Source organism: Rhinatrema bivittatum, chromosome 5, assembly GCF_901001135.1.
Source record: "Rhinatrema bivittatum chromosome 5, aRhiBiv1.1, whole genome shotgun sequence".
Lineage (NCBI taxonomy): Eukaryota > Metazoa > Chordata > Amphibia > Gymnophiona > Rhinatrematidae > Rhinatrema > Rhinatrema bivittatum.
This window is the reverse complement of record NC_042619.1, coordinates 215261406-215278215: the sequence shown is the minus strand read 5'-3', so window position 1 is coordinate 215278215 and position 16810 is coordinate 215261406. Positions and strand designations below refer to the sequence as shown.

At 43.8% G+C, this 16810-nt stretch overlaps 1 protein-coding gene across 1 annotated transcript in view; it reads left to right on the top strand.

The window, feature by feature from the left end:
• Positions 1–16810, top strand: part of USP9X (ubiquitin specific peptidase 9 X-linked) — a 723495-nt gene that overhangs the window by 330830 nt on the left and 375855 nt on the right. Inside the window, 1 exon segment of the mRNA XM_029603145.1 lies at positions 9311–9653. Within this exon segment, the coding sequence (XP_029459005.1) occupies positions 9311–9653 (343 nt within the window).

The following is a 16810-nucleotide window of genomic DNA, read 5'->3' as shown; positions in this document are numbered from 1 at the left end:
TGCTTCTTTACACAGTACAGTCGTTGGCCTGTTATCTGACTCCTTTGAAAGTTGAGCTAGTTTGGATAATTGGAAAAGTCATAGATCTGGTCATTACCCAGCAAGTATGGCCTTACAATTCAGTGATGACCTGCTCTGTCTGAGAAATGGTCAAGTGTGTAAGAGCCTGGCAAGCAGGCTGTCTGTGCGTGGCTGGAAGGGGGATGGCTAGCTGTACGTGGCTGAAAGGGGGTGATTGGCTGTGTATGGCTGAGTTGGTCCCTCCCCAGTGCATGTCCCTCTTGTACACTAGTCTGTTTTTCACTGCTCTACTTTTTTCAGTCCTCCTTCTCCATTGCACTCTTTTCAACGCTGAACTTCCTTTCTCTTTCATGTTTGCCTCCAACTCTCTCCTTCATTTTTGATGGCAGAGCTGGGGTTCCTTGACAGCCTGCTCCTCCAGCCCTCATTTGGTCAGCAGGACTTGGGCTCCCAGCCAAGCCCACTCCTCCCATGGCACTTTTTTTTCTTTTTTGCTGGCAGGGCGTGGGATTCCTGCTGGCCTGCTCCAATGAAGTAATCTGGCTGCTGCATACTGCCTCTTCTTGATTTACAGCAATCGGATGATGTCATTGGAGTGCCTCTGGTAGCCCTATTTTTTTGGGTTTTCTGGTTAGAACAGAAAAACTCAATTTCCCCGTAGGGGATGTTTTATCGGTTTTTTCCCTCCCAGTTTTAACCGAAAATCAGAAGCCCTACATATGATCCTCTATAGTTAGCCCACCATCAATAATAACACCAAGGTTACACACTTGAGTTTTCACCAGAAATACTACACCATCAATCATGAGGGAAGAATTCACAACCGTATTTTTACCCTTATTTACCCTCAAGATCTCGGATTTTCCAGGATTTCATTTCTTTATTGGCCCTCACCCATACTAAAATTGACTCTAAGTAGTTATTCAACCTGGATAATACCTTTGCTTTCTCAGAGCTCATTGCTACATAAAACTGAATACCATTTTTCTAGAAATGAAATCAAGTCCCATATTCTCATATTAAATTCCCCAATGGATGAAGATAAATATTAAATAATGGGGAAAGAATGGAAATTTTTAAGACTCCAAACAAGGGCCATGAATAGAGCAAATGTTGCCCCATACTTCTGAGCCTTTCTTGAAGGAAAGAAGCATACCACGGTTAGGTATAATCTCCCATACCTTAGCCAGCCAAATGGCTGATTGGGATAGAAGAATAAATAGACTCCTTTGTTTTCAGTTTATTTATTTCCCTGGGAATTTAACCAGTGTTTGTTACAACAAGAGCAAAAATATTTACTTGGAAAAATGAAAAGTAATTTTTCATCCATTTCTCCCAGATTTTGTTTTTGTTTTAATACACTGATAAATTCCCAGGAAAAATAAAAGAAAACTTAATAGTTCCCTGATGATGAACCCCTACCAGATATAGCACTTGGGTTAAGAAGTACCACTGGCAAATCATTCCTATTACATAGTTAGGAAGATCATCCACAGTGGAGACCAAAACTGTTTTGGTGCCATGTTTAGTTCTAAAACCTGATTAAGACTCCAACATATCTAAGGCATCTCATCCTGCAAAAAAGGGAGGTTACAAATCAGCCTCTAAATTTTGGCATTTTTTGATCCAGTTTAGTCCCTTGAGAGAGATGATATTGTGTTTTTATAGCCTCAAAGTAATTTTAAAATTAAATTTCTTCGAGGTTTTAGGGATCACCGTATGCTAAGGGGGAAGCTGTGTTCTCTACCCCTGTAGGTAATATATCAAGCCCTTGAAGAACCAGTGAAGAAACTGTAATGTAATAGCTTTCTGGAAACTTTTTTTTTTGCTGCCCCAATCTCTATATACTCCTTTCTGTCAATTCAGTGGTTTTAATAAAGTCAGTTGAATTGCTTTTTATGTGGTTGTGCATGCAAACACAGACACAGAAAACTCTCGTTCCAGAAGCTGGGAAGAGTGCCGACATACTTTTGGGTTGATCAAACATAGTGTCCACTACACATGCCAGTTAATATTCTCTGTTTATACTCTTAAAGAATTATAAGTGGTTTATACAGATTAGGACAGGATAGGCAATAGGTTGGAATAATGCAAAGCAATCTTATCCCAGGACAAGCAGGATGCTAGTCCTCACACATGGGTGACGTCACTGACGGAGCCCTATTGCGGGAAAACTTTGTCAAAGTTTCTAGAAACTTTTGACTGGCACTGTGAGGCCACTGAGCATGCCCAGCATGCCATGATATTCTCTGCCACAGGGGTCTCTCTTCAGTCTTTGTTTTTCCGCGCTGCTGTAAGCATCGCGGAGTAAGGAGCCCTGTGAGTTTTTCTCACAGACTTACTGACTAGAAAGTCATTTATTTTTTCAAAAGATTTTCTCCCATAAGGGATCTCTCATATTTCCACTGGCCGGTGAGAAATCTTAGTCTTGTTTTTACTTCAAGTAAAAACTTTCTCTCTCAGTATTTTTCCCTCTTTTCATCGACGGCTGTTGATGAAAAGATAGCTTCAGGATTTAAAAAATGTCCGATATGTAATCGGACAATGTCGATAACAGATCCACACCTTGAGTGTGTTCTCTGGGAGATAAACACGATGTCTCATCCTGCCCTCAATGTGCAGAGATGACTCCCAAAGGAAGGAAACTTAGACAGGAGAAAATGAAACATCTTTCACCTTCACCTTCAGCTTCTTCCTTCTCCTTCAACATCGAAATCATCCCCCAGCAGGAGTTTCCAAAAACAATAACAGACCAATGGGTACTTGCAATAATATCTCGAGGTTACCAACTCAATTTCCTCTCAATTCCAACAGATTTTCTTCTGAGACCTTTCTCTCTCAGCGAAAATCGCATACTCCAATTGCAAGTAGAATTATCCACCCTTCCGAGAGCCAGGGCTGTAGAGCCGGTACCCCGGTCTCAGAGGGACAGAGGATTCTATTCCCGTTATTTCCTCATTCCAAAGAAAACTGGAGGCCTACGTCCCATCCTAAACCTCAGAAATCTTAACAAATTTCTGAAGAAAGAAAAGTTCAGGATGGTTTCTCTAGGCACCATGCTTCCGCTTCTTCAAAGAGGAGACTGGCTTTGTTCTCTGGATCTTCAAGACGCTTATGCTCACATTCCAATATCTGTGCTTCATGGTGGGTCATCAACATTTCCAATACAGAGTACTACCTTTTAGACTTGCCTCTGCTCCCAGAGTATTCACCAAATGTCTGGCAGTAATAGCAGCACGCTTGCACAAGGAAAGTGTCCATGTCTTTCCCTATTTAGACGACTGGCTCATCAGAAGTCAATCTCTACAAGGAGCTCCCACTTCTCTCAATCGAACAATTACTCTACTTCATTCGATGGGCTTTCTCATCAATTATCAAAAGTCCCATCTCACTCCATCTCACCTGCTTCAATTCATAGAAGCAGAATTGAACACCATACTCTCAAGGGCTTTTCTACCAGAGGATCAATCGAGCGACCACACTTTCCCTACTGGCAAACTCGCTACGTTCAAAGAAACAAGCAACAGCTCATCAGTTTCTAATCTTACTAGGCCACATGGCCTCCACAGTTCATGTCACTCCTATGGCATGGCTCGCCATGAGAGTAACCCAATGGACTTTAAGATCACAATGGATCCAAGCCATTCAACCACTGCATTCTCCAATTCAAATCAGCTACATTCATCTCTACTATGGTGGGCGAACAAGGACAACTTGCGCAAGGACCTACCCTTCCAGCAACCAGCCCCACAGATCACTTTAACTACAGATGCATCCACCTTGGTTTGGGGAGCTCACATAAACAATCCCCAAACCCAGGGGACTTGAACAAAACTCGAAGCAACATTTCAAATAAATTTCCTGGAACTTCGAGCTATATGTTATGCGCTTCATGCATTCAAGGACTGCCTTTCACACAAGACTGTTCTGATCCAAACGGACATCACAGTAGCCATGTGGTACATCAACAAGCAGGGAGGTTCAGGCTCGTATCTCCTTTGTCAAGAAGCTGCATAGATTTGGGCTTGGGCCCTAACACACTCAATGTTTCTCCAGGCCACTTATCTGGCAGGCATTCACAATGTACGGGCAGATCAACTCAGTCGTCAATTCCAACCACACGAATGGTCCCTGGATCCCTCAGTAGCGACCAGGATCTTTCAACGTTGGGGACAACCAACAATAGACCTCTTTGCGTCACACCTGAATCACAAAGTGGACAGATTTTGTTCTCTACACAAACAGAAGAACCAGCCAGCCAAGGACGCCTTTACTCACCCTTGGAACTCAGGCCTTCTATACACGTATCCTCCAATACCGCTCATAACCAAAACTCTAGTGAAGCTACAATAGGACAAGGGGTCTGTGATACTCATAGACCCGTATTGGCCTCGACAAGTATGGTTTCCCACACTTCTAGACCTCGCAATCAGGGATCCAATTCGCCTGGGTGTAGCTCCCAATCTCATAACTCAGGATCAGGGTCAGTTGCGCCATCCCAACCTTCAATCCCTATCCCTGACAGCATGGATTTATTTATAATTTTATTTATAAATTTTTATATACCGCCGCTCATCAAAGATATCACGTGTTGAAAGATATCACGTGTTGAAAGCTTGATATTACAACCACTCAATCTTTCAACCAATGTATCTCAAGTGCTTCTAGCTTCACGTAAACCTTCAACAAGAAAGAACTATTCTTTGAAATGGAAAAGGTTTACTTTGTGGTGCAAGCAAAAGAGTATTGATCCTTTTTCCTGCCCCACAACTTCTCTATTAGATTATTTATACCACCTTTCAGACTCTGGTCTCCAGACTTCATCTATACGGGTACATTTGAGTGCAATCTCAGCTTACCATAACAAGCTGGGAGATGCATCAATATCCACGCAACCTCTCATCACTAGATTTATGCGAGGTTTAACTCACCTTAAACCACCAATTCGGCCACCAGCCACAGAATGGGACCTGAATGTGGTTTTAACAAGACTCATGCATTCTCCTTTTGAACCCATGAATTCCTGTGATCTTAAATTTCTCACATGGAAAACTATCTTCCTAATAGCAATTACATAAGCTAGAAGGGTTGGTGAGTTACAAGCACTTGTTACGTACTCACCTTACACAAAATTCCTTCATGACAGAGTGGTTCTCCGAACACATCCAAAATTCCTTCCCAAAGTAGTTACGGAATTCCACTTGTACCAATCCATAGTTTTACCCATATTCTTTCCAAGACCTCCTCATCAAGGAGAACGAGCCTTACACACCTTAGACTGTAAACGTGCGCTAGCATTTTACTTAGACCGCACTGCAGTCCACAGGCAATCCACTCAACTGTTTATGATCCAAACAAACCGGGTAAAGCAGTGGGTAAACATACTCTATCTAACTGGTTAGCAGATTGTATACAGTTTTGCTATGAAAAAGCAGGCCTTCCTCTCCAAGGGCGAGTAAAGACGCATTCAGTAGGAGCAATGTCAACTTCAGTAGCACACTATCGTTCAGTGCCAATTCTTGACATATGTAAAGCAGCAACATGGAGTTCTCTTCACACCTTTGCAGCTCATTACTGTCTGGACAAAGAAGGACGACAAAATTCAGCCTATGGACAATCTGTCTTAAAGAACCTGTTTCCAGTTTAATCCCAACTCCTTCTACATCCAACCTGCTGTGATCTTCGGCTGCTTCATTTTCACCAACAATACTTCACTGTTGCTTCACTACAAAATGACTCAGCCTCTAGCTTGCTAATCACCCATGTGTGAGGACTAGCATCCTGCTTGTCCTGGGATAAAGCAAAAATTGCTTAGCTTGTAATAGGTGTTATCCCAGGACAGCAGGATGTAGTCCTCACGAAACCCACCTGCCACCCCGCGGAGTTGGGACTCATACCTTTTATTATTTTATTTTTGCTTAAGCTTATTGCTATATACGAGACTGAAGAGAGACCCCTGTGGCAGAGAATATCATGGCATGCTGGGCATGCTCAGTGGCCTCACAGTGCCAGTCAAAAGTTTCTAGAAACTTTGACAGAAAGGTTTCCTGCAATAGGGCTCCGTCAGTGACGTCACCCATGTGTGAGGACTACATCCTGTTGTCCTGGGATAACACCTATTACAAGGTAAGCAATTTTGCTTTGTCTAGTCTTGTGCACCAGTGATTAAACTTCTTTCGTTCAATATTTTGTACGAAAATGGCACTCTTTTCATGTTTTGCTATACATGAGCTTTTGAGGCTATATGTTTCTTTTGATGATTAGACTTTGCAGATCCTTCATGCTTTCTTTACCTAATGTTTTATGTACTGAAAATTTCAGCTTAAGCTAAAATTCTGTTTTATGTAGCTGAGGATATAGTGTTACACAGCATTATAAACCAGATGTGGCCAACTACTGTCCTGGTTTTCAGAATATCCACAAAATATACATGAAAGATATTTGTATGCACTGCCTCCATTGTCTGCAAATATATCTCATGCATATTCATTGTGGGTATCCAGAGATTTAGACCTGTTTGTGACTCTTGAGGCCCAGAGTTTGGCTAACCCTGCTTTATAAACCTTTTGGAGACAAAATGTCAAATGCTGTGCTCCTGTTACCTAATTTAACAAAACAAGGGTATGGCTGTGTCAGAGAATGCAAAACATTAAATTAATAAAAATGACATCAAATACAAACTTAAATAAAGCAAAGATCCTACTACCCAATCGATTATCATCTAATCTCATATTTAAAAATGTATACACCAATAAAATGATTCAGTAAATAAAATTTAACATATTAATGACTAAAATATATAAAGAGGTGGCTTGAAAAAAAAATTAATTAGCATAAGTGTAAAAAATAGATTTATGTCAGTACATACAATGGAAATAAGATATTTCAACAGTACAGTTAAAGGGAAGCTATAACATAAAATTAATGTATCAATTATCTTTTCAAAACAGTGGGGACATAGCAAAAACAAAACATGGATTGGTGCAGATGTAAAATTGAAGTACAATGAAATAAGGAAGAAAAGAAACATGGATCAGCAAATGAAATAAAAGGAAAACCGCTAACTGCCACATAAATAATATAAAAATATTACCTTCCAGCTCACATCAGTTGCGAATAGGTACAGCATCAAATTAAAAATATTCCCGATGAGAGATGCAATTTGTGTATGGGTGTATGGCTAGAACACATTTCATTGCTGATGTCCTTAAAACCAGAGCAACTTTGGCACCACAGTTTGCTGCAATATATATTTTTTGTTTATATGTATTAAACCACAAGACTGCTTTCATTCTCAAAAAAATAAATAATTGCTGATGCACCAAAATATTAATTGTCTTTAAATTCCTATTAATATATGTAAATAAACAAGTGGTATTCCCGACAGCGTGTGAAATATGGCTTGCATTCTACATATAAAAGAATTAATGAGTACTTTTTCCTTGAATCACTGCGATTATCACAAACAGGAATGGCTTTGAAATAATCAGCCCCATTATGGATGCACGTCGTTAGCTGCTACATATTGAAATATAGAAATTAAATATTGTATGACAACTAGGGATCACAAATTAGCCAATTTTGTCAAGCCACCTTTTTATATATTTGTAGTCAATGTTAAATTTTATTTATTGAATCGTTTTATTGGTGTATGTTTTTAAGTATGAGATTAGATGATCGATTGTGTAGTAAGATATTTGCTTTTCGTAAGTTTGTATTTGATGTCTTTTTTTAATTAATTTAACGTTTTGCAGCCCTACCCAGGGCGAAACTCGGCCTGAGTCAGGCATATCTTATTTTATCCTGTGAATTTGAACTGTACTTTAAATAAAGGAATCCCTTCACCTATGTGTATTTTCCTACATACATATTCATTGCTGGCAAAGCATTAATGTACTTTTTCTTTTGTACATTGGATGTTAAAGCACTTCTGTTATTTATAGGGGAATGAAGTTAGTTGACTCAACAGTGAAGATTAATGAACAAGGTGCTGGTGATAGCTTTTTGAACTGAATGAGTATATTTGGGAATATTCACATACTAAAACCCCCTAAGTAAAGCATCTTTGTGATGGAAAGAGTCCAATCCTTCTCAGGTTCTAATACAGATGAGGCCAGGGGTATAGTCTGGGATGCATTTGTGACTTGTTTTAAAGAGTTAAACTTTCTTCATCAGGTTACTGCAAAATGAGCTCTGAATGAAATGAGGTCTTAATTGTAGTGAATACTAATCTTAACATTTCAGTAAAGGCACAGTATAATGATGTATATTAAAATACTTAAAGTATGATTGGTATCTTTCGCACTCCTAGACAGTGTGCAGCAATTTAAAATATACCACTAGCTATGATGAGCTAATAGGAAACAAGGAAAAGTCATGAAAGAAAAAGAAGGCACAGGGATGATGTGGATAGAAATCATTGTCAATGTGACCATGGTTCAGAATGTGCAAGGATATTTTTAATTTTTTTTTTTTTTTTTTTTGCCCCCTTGGAAAACTCTTCACTCTTTTCCTTCCTGCTCTTATTAGATCTTACAATATCCTGGCCTCAAACACTGCTGCTGCTGTCCAGGCTGGTTCTCCCAGGTATGAATGGCCACCAATCCTTGGACATTCATTTTCCCTGATAGGAAAAGCATGAAGCAGAGTTCATGAATTCATCAGACTTGGCATTCAGGTTTCTTCCCAGCCCTCCTTTCATTACCATTTAAGCAAGTAAAAAATCTACCCTGTAGCTGGGTGATCTGGAAGCAGTTTCCTCCTAAACAAACTAGTAGCTGTTGCAATGGTTTAGTACAAAAAGCCCGAGCTTAGAATTGAATCAGAATATCCTGTATATTAGTGTAACCTACTACAGAGTTAGTGGCTAATCCCCTGTTTGAGTCTGGAGAGATGACGAGAGAAGTTGTTGTAGTAATCATGACATGAAGAAGCAGATGTGGATTAATAGTAAATTTTACATATCTTTGTCTTCAATTATTGTCATTTCTTGAGATAAAATTTAAAACTGAAGAAAAGGTATAGTGAACCCTAAGATAGCCGCAACAAACACATATTTTAGTTAAGAATGGGAAGCTTTTTCTTGTCTAACTTCTTTTCCTTATTTGCTTTCACCCAGACATTCTCACTTGCAAATTTTATATGTTCTTGTAAGCCAGCTGAATGTACTGTGGATTTTACATTATGTATAATATAGTATTGCTGAATTTTATAACACTATTAGCTATTAAAACTACTTGCAATAATTTAGCTATATCACTAATGGTTTGTCTTAAATGTTTTTGTGCAGGTTTTTATTGAAGGATGGTCAGCTATGGCTCTGTGCTCCTCAGGCAAAGCAGATCTGGAAGTGTTTAGCTGAAAATGCTGTCTACCTATGTGACCGGGAGGCCTGCTTTAAGTGGTATTCCAAGCTAATGGGGGATGAGCCAGACTTGGACCCAGACATAAATAAAGACTTCTTTGAAAATAATGTGCTGCAGCTTGATCCTTCCCTATTAACAGAGAATGGAATGAAATGTTTTGAGCGTTTCTTCAAAGCTGTGAACTGCAGAGAAGGGAAACTGGTAGCAAAAAGACGAGCGTACATGATGGATGATTTGGAATTGATAGGGCTCGATTACCTTTGGAGGGTAAGCAGGAAAGAGGATGCAAGAAGAGGGGTTACTTCTTTGAAAATCTGTTGGGATGTATCATTTCTCAATGCTGGTCCATCTGGTAAATTACTAAAGCACTCTCTTTAAAAAAAAAAAAAAAAAAAAATTCAAATTTTTGTTAAAGAGAAATGTTATGCTCTAAAGTTAAGGTAGCTGATTGTTTTCTTGGTTGAATTGAGCAAATTTGGAGATGTCTTTGCTTTTGGGTGCACCCATTTTGTACTAGCAGCTGCAGGTCAGTGAAGTCAGAAAGTCCTAATCATTGTGAGAAATGAGGCTTTGTATCATGAATTGTCAGTTGACATGCAGGCATGAATTTGCCATTAAGGGTAGGTGATGACTTTTAGTGGTGCTGACATGAACCCATATCTGAGTTCAGTAAAACTGTGTGTGTGCGCGCAGGAGTTTTCTGCATGTGCTGCCTCATGAGCACTTAATCTTTCTTCTGAGCTACCACACAGAATTTTTCATCTTTTTGGCCTTGTGCCTTTTGCTGTCTCATAGCTCTTTTTTGCTGCTGCCTTGTCAGTCACTCAAACAGAACTTACGTTTCCTAACGTGTAGCCAGATGGACTCAGGACCAATGGGTATAATGTAGTCCTGATAGCAGACGGGAGATGGAGTCAGATTTCAAAGCTGACGTCAGCCTACATATACCCGTGCAGGAAGCTTAGCTCTTCATTCTTTCTCTGTCTCCTAAAGCAGATAGGATAGTGTTAGCCATTTTAAAACAAAGAAGAAAGAAAATTTACCTCAAGAAGACAAGCCCTGCTCTCCTGTGGTGATACTTAAGGGTCCCTCCCCCAGTTGAGAATTCCTGAGGTGATTTCCGAGATCACTCAGAGGTAAGCCTCGGTCCGGTAGCCAGTTCTCGGCGTGGACTTAGCCCCCAGAGTAGCTGAAAAGCAGCGGGTGCAGAATCGAGCGCGGCGGTGAAGGTAACTCCCTCTCTCCCGGCAGCCAGAGACCGCCTGGCATGAGACCGGGAAACACCAAGACCAGGTAAGGTAGAAACATCTTTTAAGTCTCCGGTCTCCGAGGCTCAAATAGCCGCACAGATCATCCCTTCCGGCGTCTGTTAAATCGGGTTGAGTAGCTCCGTCCGAGCTAGATCCCGATCCGGTTTGAGGGTCCACACACGTGGAGACCCTCCGGGGGAGGGGGGGGGGGGTGTCGCCATCTTGCCCACTTGGTTGTCTGTGCCATTTCCCCCCCTTGACTGCGGTATTATCCGCACAACTGAGCCGTGTACACAGCAGTGAGCCAGGTGCACAGCGGCGCGCACAACCAACTTGTGCGCACGGCGGCACGCACATCTGTGCCATGCGCACGGGCGCATAGCAGCCCGAGCGCACAAATAGTGCAGACGCACAGTGGCGGCACAACCGGAGCTCACAAGCCTCCCGGTGCGTGTACTGACGTGCATAGACAAGTTTTGAGTCACTCCAAGCGCACAAATGATGGCACCACCGGTCAGGAATGCCAAAGAACAAGCCCTCTGCCCAGCCTGCCACTTGAGAGCTGCGCAACCTGAAGTGGCCTCTGCCCTATGCCAGCAGTACGAAGAGACTCAGGGGGAACTTAAGCAAGGCCCCCCACATCCAATAGAGGGGTCCAGATCCACTAATGATAATACCCCTGGCCTCTGTATCTCTGACTCGGCGCCTACCCAGGAGGGCACCTCGGGGCCCTCCACCATAACCCCGCCAGGATTCAATATGGACCCAGGGACCTTTTCCTGGGTGGAATTCTTCAAAGGGCTACAAACCCTTGTCCAGGCGCAATCTGTACTGCCTGCGACAGTCGCAGTCTCCACCAGAAGCACAGGACCTTCCAAGCACCTCTCTGACCTCTCGAGATGTGCTCCATCTAAGCAAGAGCCTCCCCTCAGGGGATACAGACACCTCTGGGGACGAGACAGACTTCCTGGAGGAAGGGGAAATCCCCCCAGGGATGGAACCGTACCGAACCATGCTGCGGTTCTTCTCCAGAGACTAGTTACCAGCTCTCGTGTCCCTGACCCTGAAGACGCTGGCCATTCCAGGCACGAGTACCACAACAGAACCAAAGATGAACCCCGTTTTGGTGTCCCTCCATCAGGTCTCATGGATGAAATGGGGAAGTACCTGGAGGAAAAACTAGAAGGCTGGGAGAACAAGAGAGATGTGGAACAACAGTGGACCAAACTAAAAGATGCAATTACCAAGGCATCTAATCTATATGTTAGGTTTCATTTTTCTTTTGCTTTTCTTTATTTTTGTATCTGGTTCTCAAAAGAGGTGGCTGACAAAATAAAGGCTAAAAGAACAGCGTTCAAGAAATATAAAGGATCCCAAAGGGAGGAGCACAAAGAAGAATATCTGGTAGAACTGAGGGAAACAAAGAAAGTAATCAAGATGGCAAAAAGTCAAGCGGAAGAAAGGATTGCCAAAGAGATAAAGAGAGGTGACAAAACATTTTTCAGATACATCAGTGAAAGGAGAAAAGTCCAAAGTAGTATAGTGAATTGAAAAGTGAAAAGGATCAATGTGTGGAGAGAGAAGAAGAAATGGCAGAAGTATTGAACAAATACTTAAGTTCTGTGTTGACTAAAGAGGACCCTGGAGAAGGACCGTTGCTAGTTAACAAGAAACTGGAGGGGAATGGAGTAGATGTAACTCCATTTACAGTAGAGAATATATGGGAAGAGCAGGGGAAACTGAAAGTAGACAAAGCCATGGGGCCTATTGATGTTCATCCCAGGATACTGAGGGAGCTCAGAGATGTCCTGGTGGGGCCGTTGTATGGCCTGTTCAATAGACCCCTAGAAACAGGAGTGGTGCCAAGTGATTGGAGAAGAGCGGTGGTGGTCCCGCTTCACAAGAGTGGGAACAGAGAAGAGGCTGGTAACTACAGACTGGTTAGCCTCACCTCGGTGGTGGGAAAAGTAATGGAGTCACTGTTGAAAGAAAGAATAGTGAACTATCTACAGTCACTAGAATTGCTGGACCAGAGGCAGCACAGATTCACCAGGGAGGTCCTGTCAGACAAATCTGATCGACTTTTTTGACTGGGTAACCAAGGAATTGGATTGAGGAAGAGCGCTCAATGTCATCTACTTGGATTTCAGCAAAGCTTTTGATACGGTCCCGCACAGGAGACTGGTGAATAAAATGAGAAGCTTAGGAGTGAGTGCCGAGGTGGTGGCCTGGATTGCAAACTGGTTGATGGACAGAAAGCAGTATGTGATGGTAAATGGAACTTAATCTGAAGAGAGAGCAGTGTTAAGCGGAGCACTGCAAGGATTGATGTTGGGACCAGTCCTGTTCAATATCTTTGTGAACGACATTGTGGACAGGATAGAAAGTAAGGTTTGTCTTTTTGCGGATGACACTAAGATCTGCAACAGAGTGGACACACCGGAAGGAGTGGAGAGAATGAGATGGGATTTAAGGAAGCTGGAAGAGTGGCCAAAGATATGGCAGCTGAGATTCAATGCCAAGAAGTGCAGAGTCATGCACATGGGGTGTGGAAATCCGAAAGAACTGTATTCGATGGGAGAAGGGCTGATGTGTATGGAGCAGGAGAGAGAGACCTTGGGGTGATAGTGTCTAATGATCTGAAGTTGGCGAAACAATGTGACAAGGCGATAGCTAAAGCCAGAAGAATGCTGGGCTGCATAGAGAGGAATATCGAGTAAGAAAAGGGACGTGATTATCCCCTTGTACAGGTCCTTGGTGAGGCCTTACCTGGAGTACTGTGTTCAGTTCTGGAGACCTGATCTCCGAAGGGACAGAGACAGGATGGAGGCGGTCCAGAGAAAGGCGACCAAAAAGGTGGAGGGTCTTCATCGAATGACTTATAAGGAGAGATTGAAGAATCTAAATATGTACACCCTGAAGGAAAGGAGGAGCAGGGGTGATGATCCAAAGACAACAAAACTCCAGGGAGGAAGACTCAGAACCAATGTCAGGACGTATTTCTTCACGGAGAGGGCGGTGGATGCCTGGAACACCCTTCTGGAGGAAGTGGTGAAGACCAAAACTGTGAAGGATTTCAAAGGGGCGTGGGATAAACACTGTTGATCCATAAAGTCTAGAGGATGTGAATGAAGAGAAGAGGCATGGGGGTGGCTTGCTTGCAAGAATGACAGCTACTACCTGGAGATTAATATCCCTTTCAATAAACATACACAAGGTTAATGCAACTCCAACATTGCTCTATGCTTCAACGGCAAGAGGAAATGTGGGGAAAAGGATTTGCATCCACAAAAAAGCTGGGGAGTAGCCTGCTTGTTACGGCTGTTGCTACCCCAAACCAAATAAGCCTGATGCTTCACTTTCAATGCATCTCCAGCATAGCTCTCTGCTTCAACGGCAGGGAGAATGAAGAAAAGATGATTTATATTTAGACAACAACCAACAAGGACTGAATTGCACAGGCTGGGTAAACAAGCGTGGGAGTAGCTTGCTTATTACGGCGATTACTACCCCTAATCAATTGGCTAGATACTTCACTTAGATGCAGATCCAGCACTGCTATCTACATCGATGGTGGGGGTGGAAGGGAAATAGAACCAAAAAGTTACTTATAAGGGCCAAGAGTAACAGATAAGTAAGAAAAAAAAATGTGTTGAAAGCTTGCTGGGCAGACTGGATGGGCCGTTTGGTCGTCTTCTGCCGTCTTTTGTTTCTATGCTATTTCCCAATGTTGCAGGCCATACAACAACCGATTGACCTGGAATGGAATGCCCTGGAGGCCATCTTCAAAGGAAGACAGGCCTTAGAAGCCCGATACCCACTGGAACCCACGGCCAAGGAACTCCTACGGTTCCCAAAAGTGGATGCCATGGTCTGCGCAATTTCAAAGCGCACTACCATCCCAGTTGGAGGAGCAGCACTCAAGGATGCCCAGGACATATGTCAGGAATCCATCCTTAAACAGTCTTTTGATGTAGCAGCTATGACCCTGCAGATCGCTTCCTGCTGTGCCGTAGTGACACGTGCCTGCTTGCTTCTCTCCAGAGATGCAACCACGTCCGCCGAAACATTGGAACCGGCGATATCCTTCCTCACGGATGCGACCTCAGACCTAGTGCACACCTCAGCCAGGGGCGTCTCCTCCATAGTGGCAGCCAGAAGACAACTATGGCTCCGAAATTGGTCAGCCGATGCGAACTCCTAAGCGAACCTCACGAAAATGCCTTTTAAAGGATCCCTCTTGTTCAGAAGCGAATTGGAGAAGTTAGCCAACAAATGGGGCGAATCTCCAGTACCTTGTCTACTGGAAGACAGGAACAAAAGAAACCACCGCTCCTCCCCCCGAAGAACCAAGGACAGAGGAGCCCAGCACTTTAGACCATACAAAAATACATTCTACCAAGCACCTCACCCCGCAGGCAGGGCCCAGTCCTTTCGGAACAGACACGAGAGGAGCAGGCTCAGGTACAGGCTCCAGCCGCACCCCATAATGAGAATCAACAGACCCATCCACAGGAAGAAGTCATAGGGAGCAGACTTACCCTCTTCTACCAAAGATGGGTCAAGATAACGTCGGACAAGTGGGTCCTAACAATCATTCGAGAGGGATACTATCTGGACTTCCACAGCATCCCTCCAGACAAATTTGTGAGATCACCGTGCCAGTCCATCTCCAAGAAAACGGCAGTGGAAACCACACTGACAAGGCTATTCAGCCTAAAGGTGATAACCCCGGTGCCCCCGCACCAACAAAATACCGGTCACTATTCCATCTATTTTATCGTTCCCAAGAAGGAGGGAACGTTCAGGCCCATCCTGGACCTCAAGACCGTCAATCATTACCTGAGGGTACCACACTTCTGCATGGAAACCCTACATTCAGTCTTAAGGGCAGTACACCCGGGAGAATTCCTGACTTCACTGGATCTATTCAAAGCCTATCTCCACATCCCGGTCCATCACGACCATCAGCGTTTCCTATGCTTTGCGATACTGGACCATCATTACCAGTTCAAGGCACTACCCTTCGGACTAGCTACTGCCCCTCGGACCTTCACCAAAATCATGGTGGTAGTGATGGTAACACTGAGGAAAGAAGGAATCCTCGTACATCCTTATCTGGACGATTGGCTGATCAGGGCAAAATCTCCAGAGGAAAGTTACCAAGCGACCACCGGAGACGAGAATCTGCTGCAGAATCTCGGGTGGGTCGTCAACACAATCAAGAGCTGCCTGCAGCCCTCCCAATCGCTAGAGTACCTGGGAGTCCAGTTCAACACCAAGCAAGACAAGGTTGTCCTTCCCCCTCCAAGGAGAAGGAAACTGATGGGTCAGCTGCGAAAATTGTTGAACCAGGCTCGCCCCAAGGTATGGGACTACCTCCAAGTCCTCGGCCTCATGATATCAACCCTAGAAGTCGTTCCATGGGCAAGGGCCCACATGCGCCCACTGCAACGTTCCCTACTGTTACGATGGAACCAGACATCCCAGAACTTCTCCATTCACCTTCAGCTACCAGCAGAGGTTCGGACCCAGCTCCAATGGTGGCTACAGGAAGACCATCTGAGCAAGGGAGTAAAACTATCCCCACCGATCCAGATCGGTGGGGATAGTTTTACATCTGTGGTGAGCAAGATCCAGATCTTGCTCACCACGGATGTGAGCCTGCGAGGGTGGGGAGCCCACTGCCAGGAACTGACAGCCCAGGGACAATGGGACAAGGAAGAGGCGGGATGGAACATAGACTGGAAGCCCGAGCAGTCAGACTAGCCTGTCTATGATTCGGCCACAGACTCCGGGGCGAGTCTGTCAGTCATGTCGGACAACGCCACAACAGTTGCCTACATCAACCGCCAGGGAGGAACCAGAAGCCAACAGGTGTCCCTGGAAATAAACCCCCTCATGGCGTGGGCGGAAGCAAACTTGCAAGGGATCTCAGCCGCCCACTTCGTGGGAAAAGACAACGTCTCTGCGGACTACCTCAGCAGAGAGAGCCTAGACCCAGGGGAATGGACGCGTCGACCCCAGCCTTCCAGTTGATAGTAAACTGCTGGGGAACCCCAGCCATGGATCTATTGGCAACCCGGTCCAATGCCCAAGTTCTTCAGCCGCAGACAAGAACCGCTATCCCGGGGAATCGATGCCCTCATCCAGACTTGGCAACAGGAAGACCTG